The following is a 25,100-nucleotide window of genomic DNA, read 5'->3' as shown; positions in this document are numbered from 1 at the left end:
ACACACCTGCACTGCACAAAATCAAGGTCTGTTAGGCAAACAACAGCAATGTCCTTTTCTAAAGCATCCTTGAATATTTGTACATAACTTCTTGCTAAGATTGATCTCTTCCAGGAAACTTAAATAGTCAGTTACTACTTTAAATAGTAATTAGTTTTGGTGACTCAGTTGAAACTCAACTTCATGAGGGTTTCATTGCACAGAAGGTGCAGGGAGGAATACAATGTTGTGTTACCTTATAGTGGCCTTAAGATAATATTTGATATTAGGTGGTCTAAAGATTTACAATTCAGTCGTGTGGGTGCCCATGGCACCCACCCCACAGCTTCCAGCTGCCTTGTTCTTCCCTGGAGAAGCCAACCTTCCCTTGAAGGAAGTCTCCTTCATGCAGTAAACTGCAGAAATGCCTTGGGGCTCTCCATCTGAGTGCTCTCTTGACAATACTGCAGGTCATACTCTTTGAGAAGATCATATGAAATGCCCAAAGGGACAATAATTAAGCTCCCCAAGAGAAGAATGGGAAACTGAGGGGAAGAGAGATGCTAGCTGAGGAACAGAATTGGAGAGGTGGCTTTACTCCCTGTAGCCTTCCTATATAGCTTTAGGTTTATGTCACATAGAACCACATTTTTAAATGTATATAGGGCTTAAAGGTGCAGGTGAGTGCCTTTGGTTAGACTCCAGAGCCTCTAAAAATGACACTTAAATAGCTCCACAGCTGTGAGGACCTGTATCTTGGTTCTCCGCTTGCACAGTGGATGTAATTGTGGCTCTGCCATGTTGATGGCTACATCAGAGCCTGTGATGCGCCTGGGTATCTTAGTAGTGATATCTCTACAGAGCCCTGCAGGCATAAGTTGTCTCTCTGCCTTCTTTACCTCAGTGCTAAATAATGTTTAGCCTGTGCTAGTGTGCCATGATGCATTGATATTGATGGTTTTCAGCAGCTGAGGTTCAGACTGTGAGATTACTGACTTGTTCCTACACCAGGTTGAGTAAAAGTAGGGAAGAAATGTGTTTATGTCTGTCCTTGTTTATTTTCCCCCATTGTGAAGCATTAATTGGTGACTGAATGCAAAATTACCTTTCCCCTGTTTGTTCTTATGGGACTCACACAGGAGTTAATTAGCAAGAAGAAAATTTTATGATATAACAGTATAAAGGATGTCAAAGCCCATGTAGGGGTGGAACTGTTTGAAATGTTGTCAGGTCCTAAGGGCACTGCTCCAATAATACTCCTTCTTTGGCAGTAGGGAGTAGGCAAAATAATCTGCGATGTAATGGTCTGACTTGGCATTTACAGCTTGCGAGCCAGCATTCAGCAACTCAGCAGTTTAGGATTACAGAATTATCATCAGAGAGAAATATTGTTGCTTGGAATTGTGACACGGTTTTATAAACTTCCTTCTTTTACAGATTCGATTAAACAGCAGAGGACTTATCTATTCTGTTGGTCTCCTGCTGGCATCTGTTTTTGTCACAGTATGTATATAGTCTTTTGTTCTTCGTTTCCAAAAGAGTGATTTTATAGATGTTTTCGTCATTTGTTCCTTTCTCACCTACAGCTGTAACAGTGGTTGTAAAGTCTGTTGTTAAGGGATAGGAATGGTCACTCCTATTGTAAACTTCCCAAGACCTTAATCTGGCACTTGGCAGAAGCTATCAGTGTCACGAGATGGCTTTCATGTTTGTATATTTTTCATGGGAGGAGCCTGGGAGATACATTAGTAATTATCAGTTATTTTTCATGCTAGCGTTGAAGCAGATCCCTTGATGTATGATGAGATCTGTTCTCCTGTTGGACAGGTAGACAAAATGCTGTATAGTTTGTACAGTTTGCTTTGGCCTGCTGTAGGAACCTTCTGAAATACGACACAGACCAGAACAAATAATGCCTGGACATGACAGTGTTTCTACTGAAATCGGTGTCTCACATTCCCTGACCTGTCCAAGTCCAGCATAGCAGACCAGAAATGACAGGGAGAAGCAGATTTATGTGACATCTTCCAAATCTTGAGACAACACTATAGGGAGTCCTCCTGTGTGTTGCACACCAACACAATTCCCACATACACAGGACTTTAATCTTTCAAGTGGTTTCTGTGAGAGCAAACTTAGCAAAGTCAAGCACAGCTTTAGACTGTATGGCTCTAGATTGGGGTGCAGAGGGGCACATGAAGCATTTTGAGTGAAGAAAAAAAGAGTCTGGCCTTGAAGAACATTTATGATTGAATTAAATGTGATTGTTCTTGCCAAAACAAAATTAATTGCTGAAACTTAAGACCTCAGGGCCGGCACTTGAGGTGATGTAAGTCAGTGTAGCTTCAATGACTTGTGAAAGGGCTACTCTGATTTACTTCAGCTATGGTTTTCAGCTCGCTTGTTGCACACTTCCATTGTGATTGCTTCCAGGTGACCTTGATCAGTAAGGGGACAGTCATCATCATGCTCCTGTAATTGAGAAGGGGATTTACCACTTTATTCAAAATGTTCCTGCTGTGGTGGCTTACTCTGTGTTTATTGTAGGTTTTTGGCGTCCACATGAACAAATGGAAACTGGATAAGAAGCTAGGGTGTGTGTGCCTTTCCCTTTACGGCATCTTCCTGTGTTTCTCCATCATGACAGAATTCAATGTTTTCACTTTTGTGAACTTGCCAATGTGCAGCGATCACTAATGCAGGTGGCAGACTGTCAGGAGGAACTTCCTTCTTACCTGTGCAATACAAACCACGGCTGGCATCTCCTGAATGCGGTGCACCTCCGAGTCGTGACGTATATCCTGTTCACTGTTCGTAGGACCCATGGCCCCATCTACGTCTGCCCTCTCCCTGAACCCCACAACCTGGAAAAATCCTACGTTGATGTGAAGATTATTTTTTTCAACATTCATGTGATTTCATAGCTCAGTTTTTGAACAGTGTGACTGGGACTCTAGATGAACGGGCTGCTAACTGGCGTCAAGCCAGGCAAAACTGGTCTGCTACAGTTCCTTCTATTTTTAAGTTATTTGATGGAAGACTAATTAATTTATGACTTAAGACTATTGCTACAATGCAGAAGAGGGTGCATCGTACAGGGGCTGATTTTCAAGGAGAATCATGGGAAATTTTTTGGCTGTTTTTTTGTTTGGGTTGGTTTGTTTTAGTTTTGTTTTTCTTTTGGGGTTTGGGGTTTTTTTTTGTTGTATTTTTGTTGTTTGGGTTTTTTTAATTGCCAGAGATCAACATCTTCTCTTGCATCTTCTTCTGGGTCTCCTGTAACGATCCAAAGGTCACAGGGCAGTGTAATATGGGAATACAATTCAAGGTACTTGGCATATGAATGGATTTACTGCATATTAAAAGAAGATTGTCAAGGCAACAGATGATGACTTTTTACTGTAAATAATCTTGTACAGGTGTGATGAGGAATGTAAGGTAAATGTGGATTCAAAGGGTAAACACTACTACCATTTTACTACTAATGTTGGAGTTTTATTTCTAGGATGTTTATGGTACTTCCAAGCAATAGTTTGATCGCCAGCCCAGGAGGGCTATCAAGGAGGTGTCCTGATTTTTAGTGGCCTGCACATGAAAATGGAAGGTCAGAACTTTCTCTGCTTCGTCAGATTTCTTTTTTTGGGGGGATTCAACAGTTCATGTCTTATTCGTTCTGAGAAGGACATAAGTATGCATTGGAACTTTTCTAAATGAGTTACAGACACTGGTTTCTTTAAAAGGAAGGAGGCGTATTTTGCACAGACCTAGTTACTGAAGTCATAATTTGCCATTCTTTAAAGAATACACTGGACCTGGTCAGATATTTGTCTTCTTAAGCAGTTGAACTTACCTGGTAACAGATCATGTGGATTCATCACCCCTTCTTTGGGAGGGAGGAAGACACAGAGAGAGATGGCACTTTTTAAAATGTGGAATATCTTCAATGCAGACTCGCTCACAGATCTTAAGTTATTGTGAAAGTTTAGCTATTCATTGTTCCAATATCCTGCTAGATTTTGTATAATACTGTATTAATATGCAGGCAGATTCCACCCCATGAGAAACACCATCACAGCTTCATTTGTATGTATTGATACTGTGGATTTTTGCCAGTGCTGGCTGTTGTATTTACTTTAAGCACTGATCACTTCTGATTCATTTGGTATGGTTTTTTTCCCTTTTTCTTGTATATGTTCTACTATGAAATGTATTAAGATGCTACCAGCTAGGTGAATGTTTTTGTCTATGGTACAAACAGTGGCAAATATTGGTAGTAAAGGCACAGCAAACTCTAAGTAAAAGAAAGGAAGAAAAGCCAAAACACCAAACTGTAAACTATAGCAGGAAAAAAAACCCCTCCAACTGGAAAAAAAAAACCAAAACACTAAGAAAAAAACTCCAAACCCATTCACAAACAAAAAGCCAGGTTTTATTTCATTTGCACTTTTGGAAGTGATTTTTTTCAGTTTTTCTTTGGGCAAAATCAAACTATTTACACCCTGTGGTTTCCACTCAGCTCAGCACTTGATTTCCTTTCTCTGTTACACTAAATGTGTGGAGGCACTGGCAGCTGTTGCACTGTGTGTGTCAAGGAAGTCCAGCGGAAAAAGCCATGTACCACTGGCATCGCTTAACAAAGTGTGCTTGTGGATCCCTGGCAAGAAGAAGGAAGGGTCCAGGGACAGGCAGTTGAGAGAGTCAATGACATGCCTGTGCCCTCATTCTGGAAAACGATTGTGTTGCTACTTGATCTATGCAGCCTATTGTTTGAGCAGCCTTCTCATAACTATGCCCGCTGGAAGTCCTCTTGTATTAGGAAGCCCACTGTACTTCCCTGTTGTTTTTTGGTTGCTGTCGTTTCTTTTTTGTTGTGGTTGTTAATGAGATTAATAATAATAATAACCACTAAAAGGCCTAAAATGCTTCCTTAAATCAAACAATGTTAGCAACAATGTGGCTTCACTAAAAGCCACCCCACAAACACACAGCTATGCTCTTGTAGCAAGATGATGCAGTTGCTCCTAAGCAGAATGTTTCCTTGCTGACAGAAGGGACAGATTTGGGGAAGGAAAAAAAAGGAATTTTACATCAGAGCCTATTACTACTTCTATTTTGAATATTTATACTGCTGCTCCAATGGAGCCAGTTGGATCTATTTCTACGAAATAGCCATTACCTATCCCATGGCACAAAAACTGCATGAGTTTTTTTTTTAGGAACTTTTCCTATCGGTGTGCATTAATTACTGTAATATGTCATAACTTTGTGTGTAAAACCTGAAATACCTTGTTCTGACACTTGTGTGTTGTGCAAGAATGTTCTGCAAGTTGTTTGTTCTAAGCAGAAGCAAAAGGTACGTTGAACTGTTGTTATCTGTGCCATATATGAATTGGTAAGCACTTCCTACGTTGGCAGTTTCAGCGAGGTGTGCTTACAATTTGCAACCAAATCAACCAGTGCAGACCTGGTTTGGAACAGGATAGACCAACTGAATGTGTGCATTCTTGGGTTTGTCTCCAAACAAGCGAGCCCCTCCAGTTTGTTAGCGTAATCAAAGCCTGTGGAAAAGTCCCCAAAGCAAAAAAAAATTGAGCAGTTTTTAGCATCCTTCCTGTACATCTCCAAAGCTTGCATTATGTTCAAATGCAGTGCGTATCAATACTTTACTTTTTGAGCCAAGCAGAGGAGCGAGTCTGAGTGGTTCTCTCCTCCCAGCGTTAGATTCTGGAAGCTGCCAGCTGTGCAGGGGGGACTGCCAGTGCCTCTCTCCATTTTCTTGGTGAGAAGCTCTGCAGTGCCCATTGCTGCCCAAGCCATGGGCCATCACTGGGATGTGGGGTCACAGGAGCCTGTCGAGGGCGGCTGAGCTGGCAGAGCCCCTGGAGGTATGGGATGGGACAGAGCTGTGGTGGGGCTGGGGCTTGGGACAGGAGCAGTGGGGGTGGTCAGGGGCAGCTGGCTGTGGGGCGGGAGGGAGTGGAGAGGCCCAGGGTTTGGGAGGCTGGGGGAAACCAGGGGTGAAGCCAGGTTGGGCTGGGTTTTTTTAATATGACTGTGATTCATTTATGGTTTTACTGTTCTGAAAGTAAGGGTCACCATGTCATGTCTGGGGCTGGTTGGGTCTTTGGACCAGTCAACTTTTTTGTTTCCATTCCTAGTGGTTTCAGACAGTTCTTAATGAGTATTTCAAAGGGAGATTAAAGAGCCTTTTCCTCAGTGGAGAGCACTTCAGTGCAGCTCTGACTTTGACTTAAATAAGTGATCCCTTGCTAGAAATATGTGATCCCTTGCTAGTTTCAACTCTGCTTGACATGTGGATGGCCTTCGTTTGACAGCAGTTCAAAGGCAGAGTGGTAGGATAGGATATGATACGAGGAGGTCTTAAGATGTGCTAGAAAAACTACTTTTCTCCCTACCAAAGGTCAATTTTATACTTGTCTTTTTTTTTTCTTTTGTTTTTCTTTTCCTTTTTTTTTTAATGTGCTGCATTTTTTGGTAGATTGACAGGAACACCAACCTGAAATGTGTGCATAGCAGGAGATTTTGACCGGTATAATTCAGGTTTTTTCCTGTGATGCTACTTGCCTGTTTTGTTTTCAGCTTTCTGTCTTCAGCTGTGTCATTGAAATCAATTGATTAGCATGCTTTGGATTTGTGATACTAGTGCTTGTGAAAACAAATGCTCGTTCTTAAGATTCAGATAAATGTGTGACTGGCTTTTTCTTGACAAAACAAATGAGGTAGGACAGCAATCTAGTTTCAGAAAAACAACATTCAGTGCAGGTGAAGCAACCTGAGGGTAACATTCAATATCCTGCTGTCAGAACAGGAATTTTAATATGCCTTTCCAAATAACCGTATTAATACTTGTGAAATAAAACGTTGATTGAATATAATTGGATAATTTTCTAGAAACCCATAACTTTCTGGTGATTGACAAATGTTTCTTACATCAAGATTTTGTAGGAGCCCTAATCCTTTCAAATAAAGCTCACAGAGATGCAACAGCATAAGGTTTATCTATTTCAAAGTTACACCACTGGAGCTTTAAACTTGTTTAAATACATACTTTGAAAATCAACCTCAGTGGACACCGTATTTAGCTGGATTTAAATCTGCCCTGTATCCATGAAGTTTCACTTGATCAGTAGCCACGGTAATTTAGTCTAAAATACACATAAATCCAGATAGGAACATTCATATTAGGTTTGTACAGCTTTACGTGAATCAGTTTAAAGCCATGCTTTTGAGGAAAATGCTTGAAGTTTGCATATTTGGAAGACTTCAGCCACTCCAAATTTAAGGAACTGCAGATTTTGAGTGTGTTGAATGGATGTACCAAGTATAATGCAAGGCTTGGAGTTGAAGTTAGGGAGTTCTCAGTATTCACTGACTTGAGTGAAAGTTGACCTCTATTGAAATCTATGGCAAACCCCTGATGATTGATTTGTAGGGTCAGTGTACATGTTTGCAGCAGTAAGTCCTGAAAAGGACTGTGGTACTTTGTTTTTTAAAGATGAATGAACTTTTTATTGTCTTACCTGAATAGATAAATGAATAACTATTAACACAACTAGGCACCTTTAAGGGGAATTCACATGAATATTCTGTTAGCACCTGGTGGCCTCAAATCTGAAACATATTTCATAAATCTATCTGCTTCCACCCAAACTGCTCTGACTTGTTTGGCTGAATTTCCACAATCAATCTGAGGTGTGGACAAATCCATGCCTTTTGGAAAAGTTTTCTTTATTCATGGGAAAGCAATACGGGAAGTGATGGCAGTTTAGTTCATTGTGCACCAGGGGATATAATTTGGCTGTGAAATCTATTGTTCACCACCCTGAAACAGCCTGAGATCTGGGCCGAGTTATCCAAGTTTGGGCAGAAGCATCTAATTTCAAGAAAGCTTCTAAAAAAAGCACAATTTTTTTAAAGTAACAGATTTAATAATGTATTTATATAGTTAAAATGACTTTTTTGTGGTATATTTTAGGTAAAGGGTTTATTTTACTTTTTCTAGTAGCCTTGCAGAACAGATTTTAAACCTTCCGCATCAAAACAACGTAACAGAAATCTTGTCAATATAGTCTTCATCTGCCAGGTAGGATTTGAACGGTGCTAAAAGTCAATGTGATAATTTTACAGCAACAATTTAACATAATCTTTTTACTGCCAGGGAAAATGTAACATTGGATGCCTGAACCTATGAGGATGGTTGTGCTTGACGATAGACCTGCTCAAACGCTGAGTGATTGTCTCTGAGGTTTTCCATCAGCATGCCTGGCAAGCGAAGCAAGTAGTTTGGATTCGCAGAATAGTAATCTCTGTTGCTGGACATTTTGTCTCTCTCATGCTTTAATGAGAGGAGGGGACTGCTGGTACACCCCCTGCCCACCCACCCCCAGCCTTGGTTACCAGTTGCTGCCTGCTAGCTTGGAATGATACTTGCTCCTTTTTCATAGAAGGAACATAGATCTCGCATAGGTCTAAGTCTTACCTTAATTGTGGCCAGTGTTGTCTCCTGGCTGACAGGTGCTGGAGCAGGTGAGGAAACAAGCGCTCCATTCACACCGTGCACATAGAAACGGACGTTTGGTTGCAGGAGGAGTTAATTGCAGAAGGATTTTGTGGAGAGAGAGGCCCATAATACAAGCAAGTTTTAGTAATCATAGGGATATCTAACTCTGCCATTACGAATGAAAACTAAAGACTTCTGCACTCATCCAGTGAGATCTACGTATGACTGGTAGGGTCATTTCAGTAAAGCAGTCCCCTGTGTAGCAAACCACCCCATCTCTGAAGGACGCTTGTTCTAATAATTCCTGTCAAAAAGCGGTACCCTCAGTGTACAGCTACATGGCTACCGTACAATCACCATCGTTTACTGAGCTTTGGAATTTCAAAGTTTTGAAGGGGAAACCATTTTGAAGGCCAAAATAGCATTCATGTCCTCTGGCAGCCTGCAGTTCCCGTGGCTGGTGTGGCTCCTGAGAAAGCTGTGCTGGGGGCAGCTCTCGTTCTGGCCGGCACAGCTGTGCCCACTGGCTGGTGGTGTGCTGCAGGGAGGGGGTCTCAGGGTACCCACAGACCAGCTGCCCTCTGCCAGTGTGGTTCAGCTGGGGTGTGCTTCTGAGCCCAGCTACTGCAGGCTCTTAGAGCTGCCCAGAGAGCTGCTCCCAATGCAGGGGAGTGCAGCGTGCTGCCTGCTGTGCCTGGGTAATACCCACCCCAGCTCAAGGGGCCAGGGGCATCTGCACCTCTTCCCTGGCCTGATTCAAGTCCTGGCGTGCTTGGGCAGGCTGTGCTCAGGCAGGCGCCGAAGTTGCAAGTTCAGAAGGTACCAGAGCCCTCGCTTAACTCGAGGCGTGTACCTTGTCATGCAGAGGTCTGTGTATCGAAAGCTAAGCACATGCTTAAGTGTTTTGCTGAGGAATTTGGTTGAATGAATTCAGCTCTTTGGCATCTCCAGGGTTTATTTAAGCGCCCAACAAATGCAGCACATGCCGTCTGAGAGCGGGTGCTCTCATGGGTAGCAACTGCAGCAAAATGTTCCCATCTGAGGCTGCGGGCAGAACCCTGTGTGATCAGTGAGCAGATGAGACTGATGAGAGTCTGTAACGAATGTGCTTTGGTTTAAAATAAAGGAATTGACATTTTAGAAGACTGTATAAGTTTTATAAACTGTCACTGGGAGTCAGCTACTGAGGTTTTTGATACTGATGCTATTTAGGAAAGTAGATTTGCTGTCATGGATTTTTGCCTTGAGGTGTCTTTCCTGTATGCATCTCTAGAAAGCAGTAGCCTGTGTTAGTAGCTCTGTGCAAACAGGACCTGATGCTGAGCTCCCTGAGATTAAAAGCAAGGTTTTCTAACTGAGGTAGAAGGGCTTGGCATCAAGCCCAAACCTGGGGCAGTCTGCTGATGGGGTTGTGCAGTGTCATTTCTGCTGCGCTTGTGGGCAGGCATCCAGTGGGTTTGTTAACAATGCCCACCAGTGGCAGGGTGCCCCTCTCATGTTCTCAGCAGCTCCTGCCAGCACAAAAAGGAGAGCTGGGCAGTTCCTCTGCCTGCCATATTCTGGTTAATTCATTTGGTGTTCTTGCATTTCTGAAATGCTCACAGGGCTTGGGCAGAGTCTTTTGAATTTGAAGATCCAGTTTGCTTTTGGAGGAGATGGAAAAAAGAATTTTCCATTGCAAACTTTGGGCTAAGGTACCACAGCAGTAGTTCTCTCCCTTGTCCCAGCTTTGTGCAGCTGCATCTGTAGGCATAAAGGCAGTGAAGTGTGAAGGGCCACATCCAGGACCCTCTGATGCTGTTGACTGCTCTTGAGACAGCACTTGAAATTAAGTTGAAAGTTGTATTACAAAAACATGCTTTTACATCCTGACTTTTGGGTCCTGGTGCAACTTGTGTGTAAATAGGAATAAATACTTTCGGCAAGACTATGGCAATGAAAGACAGTTTGCAGGACCTGGTCCTGTATTAGCATCCATGTCACTTCTTGACTTCAGTGAGGACAGCCTTTGTTGAGAAAGGGTTCATTTTCTATAGGATGGACAAGTAAGATGCCACACTGTGGCTATAGAATTCAAATGCAGTCCCTAGCAGAAGGCAGACCTCCTTCCTGGCTGTTACAGCCTGAGACCTGCATCTTGTTATTTTCTTAGCAAATGCTAAAATAACGAGAACTAAGCTGTTTGGTAAGGGAAAAGGGGAATGAGGCTGGAGGAAAGCAAGTGAAGGTAAACCCTGCAATACCGTAGTTTGTGACCATTTAAATGAAGAAGGCTTGAGTTTTCTCATGCTATCTACAGACACAGCGTGCATGCTCCCATCCCACCATCAAGGGCAAGTGTGTGTAAACAGATGTGCTCTGGCTGCAGCTGTGCCGGATGAAGAAAGAGGTGGTGACCCTTGTCCATCCTCTGCAGCAAACACCCTTACCTGTTTGCGGAAGCTTATCTGTCTGGCAGAGCTGCTTGTCTGATTGCGTGCTGATCAATGCCAGAACATCGGGAGTTTAAGCAGTGCAGTGGGCAGTGACTTCTGGGAGCACATCTGTTTTGGGAGGGCATGTCTCTCTGGGACCTAAGATGCTGTGCGCAGGAGGACTTCTGATAGAGATGAGATATGCTGGGGTGTGCTGTGAAATCTTTTTCAAAAGCAGACATCCCTGTACACCCAATAGACACCTGCTTGTTTCTTTAAGATTTTATCTTTCTCCTTGTGTTGCAGGGATGCAGGATTTTGCTTACACTGTCTGTCTTGTAAGCTGAGTCCCTCTGGTTTTGAAGGCTGACCCATATCCTGCTTAACTCAGAATTTGTGCAACAGGCTAGCAGGAGTAGGATGTAACTTTTCGTGCAGTAAATTGATGGGAGAAATGCAAGGAGATTTTGCTTGGCACACCAGTCTCAAAGCAATGCACTCCAAAACAGTGTAAGCCTACTGTCTGCCTTTAAAATACCCCAAACTGTTGAAATAACCAGTCATTGCACAGTACATGGAAGGGCTTTTCGTAGGAGGTCTTTCTAAATAGACTCTTCAAAGAGAAATTTGCATGTATGAGGATACTTTATATCGTAAGCGGCCTCAAAATGAATGAAATGGATAGAGCCCTGCTCAGTCCCAGTTATGCAAAGCCGCTTGTTATATAACAGATAGAACTGATCTGATTAAGTGGTTATAGATCTGACTTGGGCCTTTTAGGCTTTGTGAAGCCAGGCTATACTATACTGTACTAGTTCTACTGAGGGACTCAGTCATAAGTTAATATAATCCATTGGCACATTTTTGGTGTTAATTTTTGTAAAATGTATGAGCATAGATTTATATTCAAGCAACATATATACACACACACACACACACTTTACCTAATATGTCCACTGTTGTTACAATGAAGCCCTGTGGCAACCAGCTGCCAGCTGCACAGTAATAAAGCCCCATCATGACAACTGCTAAGATGCTAACTGTACCAGTATTCAAGATAGTCTTATAACATCTATTTATAAATGCAAGAGATGGTTACTAGTTTTTATTTGTTTCCACATTGTATTAGCAAGGTATTGTGAGTGGTGCATAGCAGTTGCATATCTATAATGTAGCGAGTCAAAAGCTTTAACAGCTTATCTTTGTACATTCAGTAAGATTTCTAATTGTAATTGCTGTTAGTCATTTGAAATTCCAGCTGCATTTTCTGAACATGAAGACAGCTTCGAAAAAGAAAAAAGAGCATGTGCGAGACATTGAGGAGGTCAGGAAATTCTGCACTTAAGTATTTATACATTTTATTTATTTATTTATCATACATTAAACTGAATCCCTGGTTCAAGAAAACATTTTCCCATGCTGGCAGAAGATTTAGGGACCTAATTTCAGTCCCCACCTAAAGCTAGGGCCAGGTTTTCCTGAATCAGGGAGCAAGCAAACTAAGCATTAAAAGCATTGTAGCATCCCTTTGAGTGGCCACAAAACGGTGAGACCTTCTCAGACCCTTCTTGTAACTTACTGCATTATTACAACTCTTGTAACTCAGCAGAGAAGCTGAGGAATGCTGAGAGACCCAAAGATGCTTCTGCAGTGCTCGCCTCTCAATCTCTGAGAGCAGAAATATATAAATAGCAAATGCTCATTGCACTCTAGTGTTTGTAATATCACCGTCACAAGATACCATTTGAAATTCACATTTCATGAGATACTAACAAATAGATTATTTTTTATTATTATTTTTTAGGGGGGTTAATTTTTAGTAAGTGATCTTCCTTTGCCTAGTTTTCCCCGCCTCCCTTTAACAGTAAATGGCGCTGGTTAAATGTGAAGATCTCTCTTCAAAACGGATGTCATACACTAGCAAATGCTTGGATGAAGCTGACATTGTCCCAGCTTTATGACAAGGTGGTTACTGTTTACAGCAGGCAAGGATCTCTGCCTTGAAATCCTGCAGTTAAATGGTCCCACCACTCACAAATGCAATACTGCCCAATTTCTACTGCGTTGCTTTGGTTTCAGGTAGACCGGTAGATCTCCACTGTAGAAGAATATAGCATGCCATTGCTATGGGTGTGAATTACAATAGGGCTTGTTGGGAAATACAGGAGCAATGATGGAGTCATTTTACAACCTGTGGAGTTCACTGGGGGTGTGGGCAGGGACTGGAAGCCTGTATTTCATCAGTTCTTAAAGACTCGGGGGATTTTTGAGATTAGAAAAGAAAGGGTTGGAAGATAAAGGCTGATTGCCTAAAGTACTGCATCAGTTGTTTATAAAGGTTTATGTAATGCTCAAGATTTGCATAAAGAGAGCTTCCATGTTCTGTCAGCACAGAGCTCAGCAGAGTTGTTCATCCTAGGTTCTCAGAAACAATCCTTTTCTTTCAGTAATTTTGACTGATGAGTTAAAACCTCTTGAGTGTAGCATACATTTCTGTATTTCAAAATTGTATTGTGAAATTACACAATGCTTAGGTCAAACGAGCAAGCACAGAACTTGAACTGCAGTGAATTCTTGAAAAAAGACAAAGTAAGATGTTTGTGGAATAACTTTGTTCTTAAGGGTATGGGGGGTTTAATGGATGACATAAACAAAGGACACAAAGTATGATTTGTAATTATTCAGCACCCATGGAGAGCAAGTGCAAAGAAGAGTAATAACATCACCAACAAAAAGCTGGTGGTTGTGTGATTAGGATACTGGCAGGCTTTGCAAGGGTTGCATTTACGTGGAAGTTTGCCTGAATGCTAGATGGTTTATGCCACTCTCCCCTTCCTGATGAATGGTGTTTCTTCCCAGTAGAGAAATACTGCATCCCTTTATCAGGGAGAGGGGGAGAGATAGGCCCAAACTTCTCTGTCTGGGTTCTTACCCTGGCTTCACAAGTATGCATTTTATCTGTTATGTAAATGGCGCGCAAACATGCTAGTAGCGATGATCCACATACCTAAGAGGTGATCTGGTATACAGTGAACTTTGCCATGCATTGAAGATTTTAGGGACAGATGTTACTTAATGTTCCCTTGAGGAGTAGTTTGATTGACCTTATTGTCTGTCCTTGTAAAGCTGAGAATCATTAGTAAGTCCATAATCCAGGCAGTAATTGTCAGACATGACTAAAGGAATGATAGATGTTCATCTTCATGTTACATATTTGTTTTCAAGATGGAAACCAAACGGGGAAGATTCTTGTTTGGGTTTGGGGTGTTTGGGGGATTTTTTTGCTGTCTCTTGGAAGTCCTGTGCAATCTGAAATCCCTTGGTAAGGCTTGGCAATGGTTCAGGTGCTCCTGCTGCTAGTGCATGTGTCAGAGCTTCAGCCAGCGGGGACATGCAGGAGGGCAGGACTGGTGCTTCTCTTCAGTCCGTGGTTTATCTGGTTGCTGACACAGGTGTGTGGCAAGCAGCCCCACAGGGTGAAGTTCCCTTCTGCCTACAACCACGGCATAAGCATGGCAGTAGGAACTCGTACGCTGGTAAATCGGGATTTCACTAGAACAAAAAGATAAGCAGACCGACTCATTGTTCCTCAGGTATGTTGCACAAGTTTCAAGGGCCCCTACCCTTCCTACACCTCTGCCTCCCCTGGCTCACCTAGCACTGTTTTGGACCAGGCTCTGCTTAGCTCAGCACTTTCAATAGCTCCCATCTATGCACTAAAAACCACAGCTGAATTCCCAGAAATGTTGGGCCCCTGCTCACCACTAACAGGCAATGGGTGCTGTTGAGTGCAGGCTTGCATATATGAGGTGAGTTTGCGTATATGGTACTGTAAGAGCATGAGTCAGCTGGTGTAAGGACAGCCGGTCTCTTTGCACACGGGGGCCGCTTTTTGCCCCTTCCGGGCTTTTTCAGAGCCAAGCCCAACCTGTCATACTTACACGGCACTGTCCCTGAACTAACAAGCCTCATCAGAGCTGGCCTAGGTCTGCACCCTGTAGTCAGCTTTGCACCACCAAGGCACACAGGGAGACCCCCTGTGCCAGCGACCCAGCAGGGGGTGTGATATGTCTTTAAATCATCTCATGGCCCAGCAATTAGCTATTCAAGATCTGATAATTTTGTGAAGCTATTATGGAAAACGTTTTTTGGTACCATTACTAAAGTCTCAGCTGAATGCAATCCCTGCTATGGCTTGTTCTACCACAGACTGAGATAAAACCATACAGTTTTCTTTGAATTGTGTGTGTAGTGAGTTTTCTACTTTGTGGTGCAGTCATGGCATCAAAGCTGCAGGAAGCACAGCAATAAAAGTCACTGATACTAGCACCTTTTGTTTGATGGGTGAAACGACGCCGTCTGAGTTCCTTTTCACTGAGTGGGAAGAATCTGTGATGCTTCTAACCATAAGGAAGAAAATGTAGGTGGAACTCAGTGCAGATGCACGTATAATGTATGTTCATTTTCAGCAGACAGAAAACAAAATAATCAGTGGTTTCTAGTAATACAATTCTACTCAAAATGGCTTTTTATTGTCAGCTTAGAAGTGTTAAAATGGTGGAGCCTCAGACAAAACATTTGTTACCTTTGGAAATAAGTTACAATGGTTTTGTCATACTTGTACTAGTATTATAAGGTCAGTCTATATGTTTGTTTTACAACTTGTAGAGTAGTCTTCGATGCATAGCTGTTCCACTTGCCTGTGTAAGTTAAGCATTTAACAGAAATGAAAGCATGCATTTTTCTCTGTTTGCTGGTAACCTATGAAATTAGAAACTTGTATTTCTGTGGTTTTAATGTGTTACACTATAAACAAAATTTACAGCACTATTGTCTATGGAATATAAAAAAGTTTTATTAGAATTAATTACTTTAAATGTTTTGTTATTTGATTTAATTATGTGTCAGACATTTACACTAAGACAATATAATGTTTATCAATAAAAGTATCCTCTCTTTGTACTAACTTAACACTTCAGGGTGTGCTTGGGCATCGGAGCAGAGAGCACCCCTGTGGGTCACAATCCCAATGATTTGTTCATTTTTGGCATAATTCTGAGAATACTTTGTACCACTGGTTTAAGCTGAGCATTGAATTAGGAAGTGAAGGAAGAAGAAAAGAGTTGTTATATTTGTAGTTCCTCTGCTACTTAATGTGCATTTGCTGTAAAGGTGAGTGCACCACAGTAGGTTATGTAGAAGCCGGCTGGCTCGTGTGACCTGGATGTGTCAGAGTCCATACAGAAACAAACACTGAAAAAATGTATTTGCTGTTGTATAATGAGTCAAATTTTGCTCTGTTAAAACAATACAAACCTGAAATTACTGCACTGAAGTTAGTTGTTCTTTTCCAGACATAGGGTAGTGGGAGTTGACTGTCACTCTCCCAGCTGGAAGGATTCTGTGCCTGTTCAGCTATTGACAGCCATGTTAATGAGATCCAGTCCTCCTTCTGAAGTTATTGCTGGAGCAGTATTTTCAGTACTGTTTGGAATAATAATGAGGGTGATGTGCTATTACAATGGCTCTGATGCAGCCAGTTTCCATTACAGAAACCTGCAGAAAACCTGTGGAAAGGGCTCGTAAGAAGGCATACTTCTAAAGCAGTAAAATCCTTGTGCTGCTATTATGCTTTGCACCAGCTGAGCAGAGACTGAAGTTTCCCTACTAAATCTGAGGCTGCCTTGGTGACAGGACTGTCCTTGCTTCTACCTCATCACATGAGAAGGTTGGGAAATTTTAGCTGACCTCCTGTCCCGTTACACTTTCTCTGAAAGAAGGGCTTGAGATCCTTTAATGAAAAGGCATGTAACTGGAACTGCCTACCTCACCTAAAGTACGTCTTTGTAACAGCCACTGACAAAATGAAATCTTTCTTCTGAAGTACCCACCATGTCCACAAGAAGCAGTGGTATGTCTTAGGCAGAAGAGGTTATTTATTTACACATCTGCAGCTATTTTCAGGTGCAGAAGAGCCACACAGTGCAGAAAAGGCACACATGCTGATCCCATGTCTCTGCCCATGAGTACAGAGGTGAGGTGCAGCCTTTGATGTTAGTGCAGAAAGTGTCTTTCATCAGTGCAAGCCCAGCAGTTGTCTTGAAAGTATTTTCCATTGGTTTGATTGTTTGCTTTCCAACTCTGTGTGCTGGCAACCCAAAAGGCATGTTGTAATCTATTATGGAAGCTGCATCTTTGTAGAGACTTCCCCATGACTAGTTTTCTGGTTCAGAGATAATCATGCTTTTCGTCACAATTTGGAGCTGTTCCAATTGGCTGTTGGACTCTGAAGATAGTCTCACTCCCAATCCCCTTTCAAGGTGATATGCCAAATATGCATCTTTTTTGATTCATCCTTGTGATCACTTTAGAAAAACTTTGTGTAACTTGCAGCCTGGAAAGTTAGAAATTGGTTTTCAGAGGATGGGGGAGTAACTGAATTTCTAGCTGCTTTCATTAAAGTTAGGAAAATCAGTGTTAAGGCAAGCCATCATTGCTTGTGCTGGAGGAGTTAATGAAGAGTATATATTTCATATTCATGTATTCACTTTTTCTTTTTTAGAAGCTGTTGCCATGTCATCTTTGCAGTTACTCTTCAGCCATCACACACCCTGCCTAAGCAAAGATGTGGATTTTTAGTGCAGAACAAAAAATGAAACATCAGAGCAGAAGTACAAACTGGTGAAAAGAAAACTAACCCTCCTCTCCCATCTGGCCATCTTTATCCATCACAGAGGTGTAAAACTAGGGCACAAATCCTATTTATTTTCCCTTTGGAGGTCACTTCTATCTTGCTTTACAGAGGCCAAACTTGTGTCTTTGCCACCCTGAAAGCTATTTGCTTTGAAATACCACTTCTAGAGCTGAGATCTTTTCTCTGTAAGTGGCAGATAACAATCTCTCTGTGGGCTCTGACCAACTGATTTTTGACCTGTTTATTACATATTTTGCTGCTTGAACAAAACTGCATTTGCCTGTGTTCTCAGTGTAATGTCTTCTGATTGATGACTCTGAAGTGTTCAGTCATCTCAAAGTCATCACTACATCAAAAGCCATGTTTTCAAGAGGACTGATTAATGGATGTCTCTGCTGCTGAGAGAAATGTCTTTTTCTCTTTGTTTTAATCTTTGGAATAACATCCTTTAAAAAACCCCAACAAAACCTCCCACCCTACCCCCTGAGATGCTGGTTTTGTGGCTGATCTTTCCTTTATACCACAAGACAAATTATACTGTATGTACCTTCACAATACATACCCTAACCTGTACTGGATTGTCAAACTAATTTTCATTCCAAAATGTCATTCTTAAAGCCAAGGAAAATCCAACACCCTGTCCTGCTCCCAAAGCCTACCTTTACCTGCTACAGCACAGCTGATGGCCCCTCTGCACCAGTGGCCCACATCAGCACTGTGGACTGCGACATCTGAGGAACCAGGACTTTTATGTCACCCCTGTGGAATCTGAGCACTTGTCTTTCTGTTAATCTAGTGACTGAGGGAGAGCTTGAAGACAAGCCTTCTCCGCCCAAAATGTTTCTTAGCTTCTCGATGCTACAGCCTCCCAGGATACAGGCAACAGAAGGAGCATGTGCTTGCAGAGCGTACATCCCACCACCACTGCTTGGCGTCCTAAAAGGAGTGGTGCCCATTCAGCTGGGACAAGCCATGGACAGAGCATGGGGTTATGCACCCCAGAAAGGCTGAGGCATTTGCATGCAACTGTTGCAGCCCTGGGGGTCTGGCTGCAGGCACCTCCCAGCTCAGCAAGCTGTCTACTGAGACTTCCCACCTGAGGCTTCTCCCCATCCTCTCATGGGGTGCCTAGACATGGTAACCACACCCTGGAGAATAAGTGCTTAATGGGTAGGGCTTTCAGTGCCCAAATCCTTTCTTAGTCAGCCTTCAGGTTGCTGGTGGGCTGCACAGCTCCTTGAAATTGCAACTCCTAATCCTTGGTGCTGGGAGATGGATACATGCAGGTACTCCCAGCACATCGCACTTTCTTGAAAGCTGAAGCAGAGGCAACATATGGCTGAGCCTCTGGAAGGGAAGTATGCAGACACAGGACTTGGGACAAACTGCAGGTATGTTGATTTTTTGCATGCATGTGGTAATCTGCCATTTTAGCTTAGCTGAGCATCTGCCCGCTTCCCCTCCAGCTGCTGTAATTGGGCTGCAGCTAGCATTCAGAGAAAAGGAGGCTAGTCTTCCAACTTGTCAGGAACAAATGGCACTCTGTAATTGGTATGAGCCTTCTTCACAGTGCCAGGCAAATCGCTAGAGAAGAGTAGCACAGAATAAACAAAAACAATTAAATACCACAGGCTGGAGAGAGCAGGTGCAATGAAACCACTTCAAACAAGAGCAGTTGCTTATTGCAACTGCTCACACAAGATTTTATAAGTGAGCCTTTGAAGAATGAATGAGAGGGGGGAAAAAACCCCAAACAAGTGGCATAATTAATGTATCAGCTGCAGTGAAAATGTCTCAAACAAGTAACATTAAAGAGAACTCTGCCATTATCTTTCTGTGTGAACGTAAATCAACACTTGTCTGCCTAAAATTCTTTTGTGTTGACTGCAGCGAGAACTTGGATTTTAATGTTGCCATCTAGGGCATATAGATTTACAAATACCAACAGGAATGCTATCCATCCTTACTGACAGAGCTCTCTGGATTGAATATTAATAACTGATTCATCACACATGCATTAGGCTTGTTGGGACTTGCTCCTTTTCAGTATCTGCTTCCAGTTTTCAGGAGTATGCTCTGTGTCAGATATTAATGGATAGTTTTGTCTCCACTGGAAAGTAATGAGCTTCAGTATATACACACACCTTATTCCCTCCATAAATCCACTTGATAGCTTTCATCTGTGCAGTAAAGCAGGGATTGTCTATGGTCTCTCTAATCTTTAGCTACTAAAGGACTCCACTGTGGCAGTGAGTAGAGCAGCTATACACTTAGCAGATTAAAATATTAAACCTAACAGGCCAGATCTTGGCATCCTTATTCAAAAAGCTACTTATGGAGATCCTGTTCAAACCAAGCTGCCTGTAGAATATGGGTCTGCATTAACTGAAAATATCTCAAGAACCTGGCCCGGTTGTAGCTCTCTCCTCACTCCTGTCTGTCACAGCTCTCTCCAGGCTGAAGATTAAGGACCAAAGAGGAGGTAGCAGTCTACTGGGTTCAGTGGAGATCTTTGGCAATAACTAGTTACAAACCTGGACTCACGAGTATTACGGTTTAGGTACTCTCTTGTTCTCTTGCTTCCTACCAGTTGACTTCGCAATGCTTGGTCTTTCTAAAGAATGGTAACAACATTTAATGGCACTTTAGACCAATGTTGTTTATCTCTGCAGTAGGTTTTCTTGTTCTACATATACAAATTTGCTCCCTGCTGGGGAAAAGCAAGGGCTTTAACTCTCCAATCAATCTCAGGAGATGCTTCAAACTCCAAGGCTGTACACCAGCTTCTAGAGCAGCCAGCTTCTGCCCACTTCTGTAGGAGTTATGCTCAGAGCTGATTGTCCTCAGGGTATTGGCCTCACATGGTTTAGCTATTTTTCTAAGCAGCTCCAACCTGAAGGCAAAACGCTTGACTATAACTTGAAAGCACACTGGGAAAGGTTAATACTTCCACTAATAAAGACAAGAGCTTTTAACATGGCTACAGGCATTTTTTTCCCCTCCCCTTGAATAATGGCAGTCTTGTTGCTCTCCTAGCAAAGGCAGGGCCTGATTCTCCTCCAGGTTTGCAGTGGTCTGGTTTGGCTGCCAAGAGATAATAAAGCAAATGCCTGCTGCCACCTTCAAATGGCATTGCCTATGGGCACAGAAATGCACATACATGCAGGCATAGTGAAGCAGTGGAAGTCTGGGGAAGCAATGGGCAGATGTTAACAGTATTAATTAAGAAGCAGAAATTACATTAGTAATTATATTTTTGTTGGGTCTGGTTAAACAGCACACTGTTAAAACATCATGCTGAAGTGACAAATAATTAGTTGATCACAGTTCTTCCTAGTGATCTGTTTTCCCATAAATTGGTGTGGTGTATGTCACTTCTTGTAACTGGAAATGTGAAGCACAGTTGATTTTGCTTAGGAAACAATTTTATGGCCACGCTACCAACACTGTCTTTCCCTGCCCCCCCCCCCCCCCCCCCCTTTTTTTTTGTTTCTTCAGTAGTGTTGTAAAGATGAAAGGATGACTCACAATCATTACTTTCCTGCAAGTTAAGACAGTTGCAACAGAAGGACTGGAAATGCCAGCGTGTGTTTTTTGGAAGACAATGACAGTGTGTTCTCATTTGCCAGTTGTGTACCACAGCCACCATAATGAAGGCAGAGGCTAGTTTACTCAGCAGCTGGTACTTCTGAGTACTTCAAAACTGATGTCCAAACTTGAATCAACCCAAGCCGCTGTGCTTCAGCGGTGGGTCTGAGACAGCATCCGTGATACAGATTCAGGTGGAGTGAGGAAGCAATTACCCAAATAGAGGTCCTACTACTCCTTCCCTCCTCCCCACATAAAATACGTGTTCAGCAGTGGGATCAGATGATGGCTCTGATTCTTCCTGAGTTCCTGAGGATTACTCACAGCTAGCGTCTGGCAGTCAGTGTTTGCCTGGGCAGACATCTCATCATTGCTCTCATGTCACTTTGGCTCAGGCGTAGAGAAAGGAATAGCTTTTGGCACATATGCAGCTGGAACGAGCTCTCATTGGCAGCTGGAGGCTTGTCATTGTGCTTTCCCTTCTCACTCCCTGATCTAATGAGGCTGCTGGTGAGGAAATGGTATCAGGTGCCATAACTCTTGAGTCTTGCTTACATGGTGTTCAGAGCAGGTAGGACAATGCATGGTGCCCCAGGGTTGTTCTCGGCCTGTGCTCTGCAGGGGCTTTCCGAGAAACTTGTGGTTCTGGTGCACATGCTCTTTGAGAGCTGGGATGTCAAAGTGCTCCCACATCCCTATACAGATACACATTTGAATACTCTTCTTAAAAAATACTTCAAATTAAAGAGAGAGAAGCTAAAAAATAATAAGTGCTAATGAGCTGGAAATGCAGTTATGCAGTATTTCCACTTATTCATTTCCTGGCTGTCAGGAAGATACATGAAGACTAGCTGCTGTCGGATCTCTCATCAGAACCCCATGATGGAAATCTGTCTTGATGTGGGGGAGTGCTGAAAAGCTGTTGGCCAGATCTCCATTCAGGGGACAAGGCTGAGAGAGTTGAACTTACAGGCACAGCACCATAAAATAATAAAGAGTAATTTCTTCCCATGGACACAGTGACTAATGATCATAAACAACTTGATTCCAGTACTTTGCTATCAGCCTTAAAGAAAGAAAAAAAAATGAAGTAGCAAAAAGAGTGGCTCTGAGATGAGTACAGAAAATAGAAGACACACATTTTCCCTTTCCAGATTGGAGAGGCCATATGAAGAACCAGAAGTGACCTGGGGCTTTTTTTATATTTACCCAGCCTGATATTTATCCTGTTTGTGTAGCCTTTAGTTCAATAAATACAAGAGTGCTGTATAATAAACAGATGCTAATGCCCTGCAGTTAGTGGGATGACCAGTAAAAAGAGCTACTTGTTCAGGATTACGCAGGCAGAGCTGGGAAGGGAACTAACATCTCTTGAAAATGAGGTTAATCCACATGACATTGTCTCTTTCAAGAAATATTCTCCAGTATTGTTGTCGAGCTTTTCACTGAGAACAAGCAGGTAGCAATCAAACATGCTGTGGGTGAATATGCTAGGCTCATCTGAGTACCGGGGCAAGTTTGTTGTGCAATAAGAACTTTATCAAAATATGGTAATGAGGATGTGAAGCAAAGTGCTGGGGAACTGCTGTATTTCCTCATAAGGGAGAACTGACAAGACTTAAGTCCCAGTTTTGAAGCTATTTCTTTGCCTGATACCAGTGTCTGTGCTCGTGGAAATGGCAAGAGGCAGCCATCAGCCAGAAGTTAAAGGCCTCAGCCTTTAACCTTCTCAAAACCCACCCTCAGAGATTAAGTCGCATCCCTTTGCCTGCTACATTAATTCAAATGGTGGCTCTGTCTGTGTGACAATCCAGACATTGCCAGACAGCAACAAGATGAACCACCTTCTTATTTGCAGGATGTCAGCATCTCATCTCACCAATTTCAAGCCCCAGCAAATCAATGATCAGCTCTGTTTTATTCTCACATTGGCAGGATCACTCAGCCTAGGCTGTCTGAAAGGACCAGGATCATTGTCCTATCTAGATGCTGGGAACCTACAGTGATACTAGAAGTTTGCCTCATTCACATTGAGCAGTGTAACATGACCAGGAGGTTTCTCTTGAAGGGGAAATTATTTTTTCAGGGGGAGAGGAGGCAAGACGGCTCTGCCACATGTACCAGGAAGCCGTGCATTAGCAGTAGAGCAAGTGATGCTGACAGATAGCTGGCCTGAACAGCACTACTATGGCTATGTTGGGAAAGGCTGCTTTTGGGGAATCCCCAGAGGTGGGATGTAGCAAGTGTGGATTGCCCTGGTCTGGGATCCAGCTGCACATCTGCACCAGCTCTGTCTCACAGCCTTGGGGAGCCAGAGCTCCCAGATGCCTGGAACTTCTCTAGGCACTCTCCTTCTACTCAGCTTTTTGAGATTCATGGTGCCTCTTTTGTGCCTTTTGACTGTGACACTGAAATTTGGATGAAGATGGAATATCCCCTGGATCTGGACAATGAAGAGATGGAACAAGGATAGATTGTGCCTCACTGTACATGGCAGGTCATGTCTGAGCCCAGAACAACTCAGGATCCGAATACCAACCTTGTTACAGCTTACATGTTGCCTCTGCTCACTGTATGAAAAAGTCATTAGGAAAACAAAACAAAGGTCTGTTTTGCTCTTAAGCAGTTTTTGCTGTGCCTCCTTCATGCAGTTTGATTTGTTACCAAACATAGCTGAGTGCCAATGTTGTTTTGCAAATCAGAACAAGAAATCTGACTTAAAAGGGTAATGCGCACAATACTGCCAAGGGATGAGATTTTGAATGTACTGAAGTAATTGCTGTCATGTGCTATAAACTGAAACAGACATGTTTTAAGGTGAGAAAAAACCACTCTGAAGTCATCAGTGGACATGACCACTAGGCTTTGTAGGGCTGCGAGGATGCAGCTCCATGGCTGAGAGACCACACAGGTCTTCCTGTGGTGCAGCAGCAATATCTTCAGCATGCGGGAGATAGATTCCAGTGCCTCATCTGTCTTTCCTGTGAAAAAGTGCTGCAGTTTCTCTTCTCCCTCCTGCAGAGTTCATGGCAATGTGGCAGGCTTCTAGGATAGGAGCCAGTGGAAGAAGAAAGTCTCTTGACGTAGGAGTCATGGCTACCATGAGAGAAGCTGGTTTGAAGGAATTAATAGTTGCTGCCCATTGCTGCAGTTGCCAGGGTGTGATGACAGATAAGCCAGTCTGTTTTCTATCCCCCCAGTACCTACTCAGGACACAGAATATCCTGGTAATGCCATTTTCTTCTGTACTTTGGATGGAAACAAGAAATGGGTGTTTTGATTTTTGGAGCCTAGGCCCAATCAAAACCAAATTACATGGGAAAGCCTCCCTCACCTCACTATGCCACGGTGCATAATACACCAGTGCAGCAGCTTGGGGGAGGCTAAACGCCATTTCTTGTTCAGACTAGTTAAGTCCTCTAGGGCGTCCCACCAGTGTTTAAAGCCTTCTGCTGACATGCTAGTCTCTGCCTCACACCCGTATGATGACGAATACAGGCCAAGCCATACAGGGCTTGGAAAATTTTGCTTTTCTGCAGGATTACTGTATGTATAGAAAATCACACCAAGCCCATGCTCACAGATGGATTGAGAGGGGTCTTAATAAGGGTAAATATGAAACACAGGCCATGAAACTTCACACAATATCTCATACTTGAAAGGCTGTATGCAGCAAAGTCTTCTCCAGTAGGTTTCCTCCAGTCTTTAGAGCTCAGTTCTGCTCGAGCTCAGCAGGGCTGGCTACGTCCTGTCTCTCATTTACTGCCTCTGATTTGCTCTTGTTTTCCTCTGTGGCTAGCAGGCTCCTTACTGAACTGCTCCCAACTGCTCTTGAGGGGCAGCGGTGCCTACCCTCTCCCTCTAAGGGTAGCCAGGGGCTCTGATAGCTGTGCTGAGCCAGGCA

The 25,100-nt window shown here is 42.9% G+C and overlaps 1 protein-coding gene across 1 annotated transcript in view; it reads left to right on the top strand.

The window, feature by feature from the left end:
• The window catches only part of RIN2 (Ras and Rab interactor 2), a 271,784-nt gene that overhangs the window by 166,693 nt on the left and 79,991 nt on the right, over positions 1–25,100 (top strand). Inside the window, exon 17 of the mRNA XM_080408025.1 lies at positions 1,417–1,482. Within this exon, the coding sequence (XP_080264151.1) occupies positions 1,417–1,482 (66 nt within the window). The remainder of the gene's footprint in view (positions 1–1,416; positions 1,483–25,100) is intronic.

This window comes from Falco punctatus (assembly GCF_963210335.1).
Source record: "Falco punctatus genome assembly, chromosome: 12".
NCBI lineage: Eukaryota > Metazoa > Chordata > Aves > Falconiformes > Falconidae > Falco > Falco punctatus.
The sequence above is the reverse complement of the archived record's forward strand: the minus strand, read 5'-3'. Positions and strand labels throughout refer to the sequence as shown.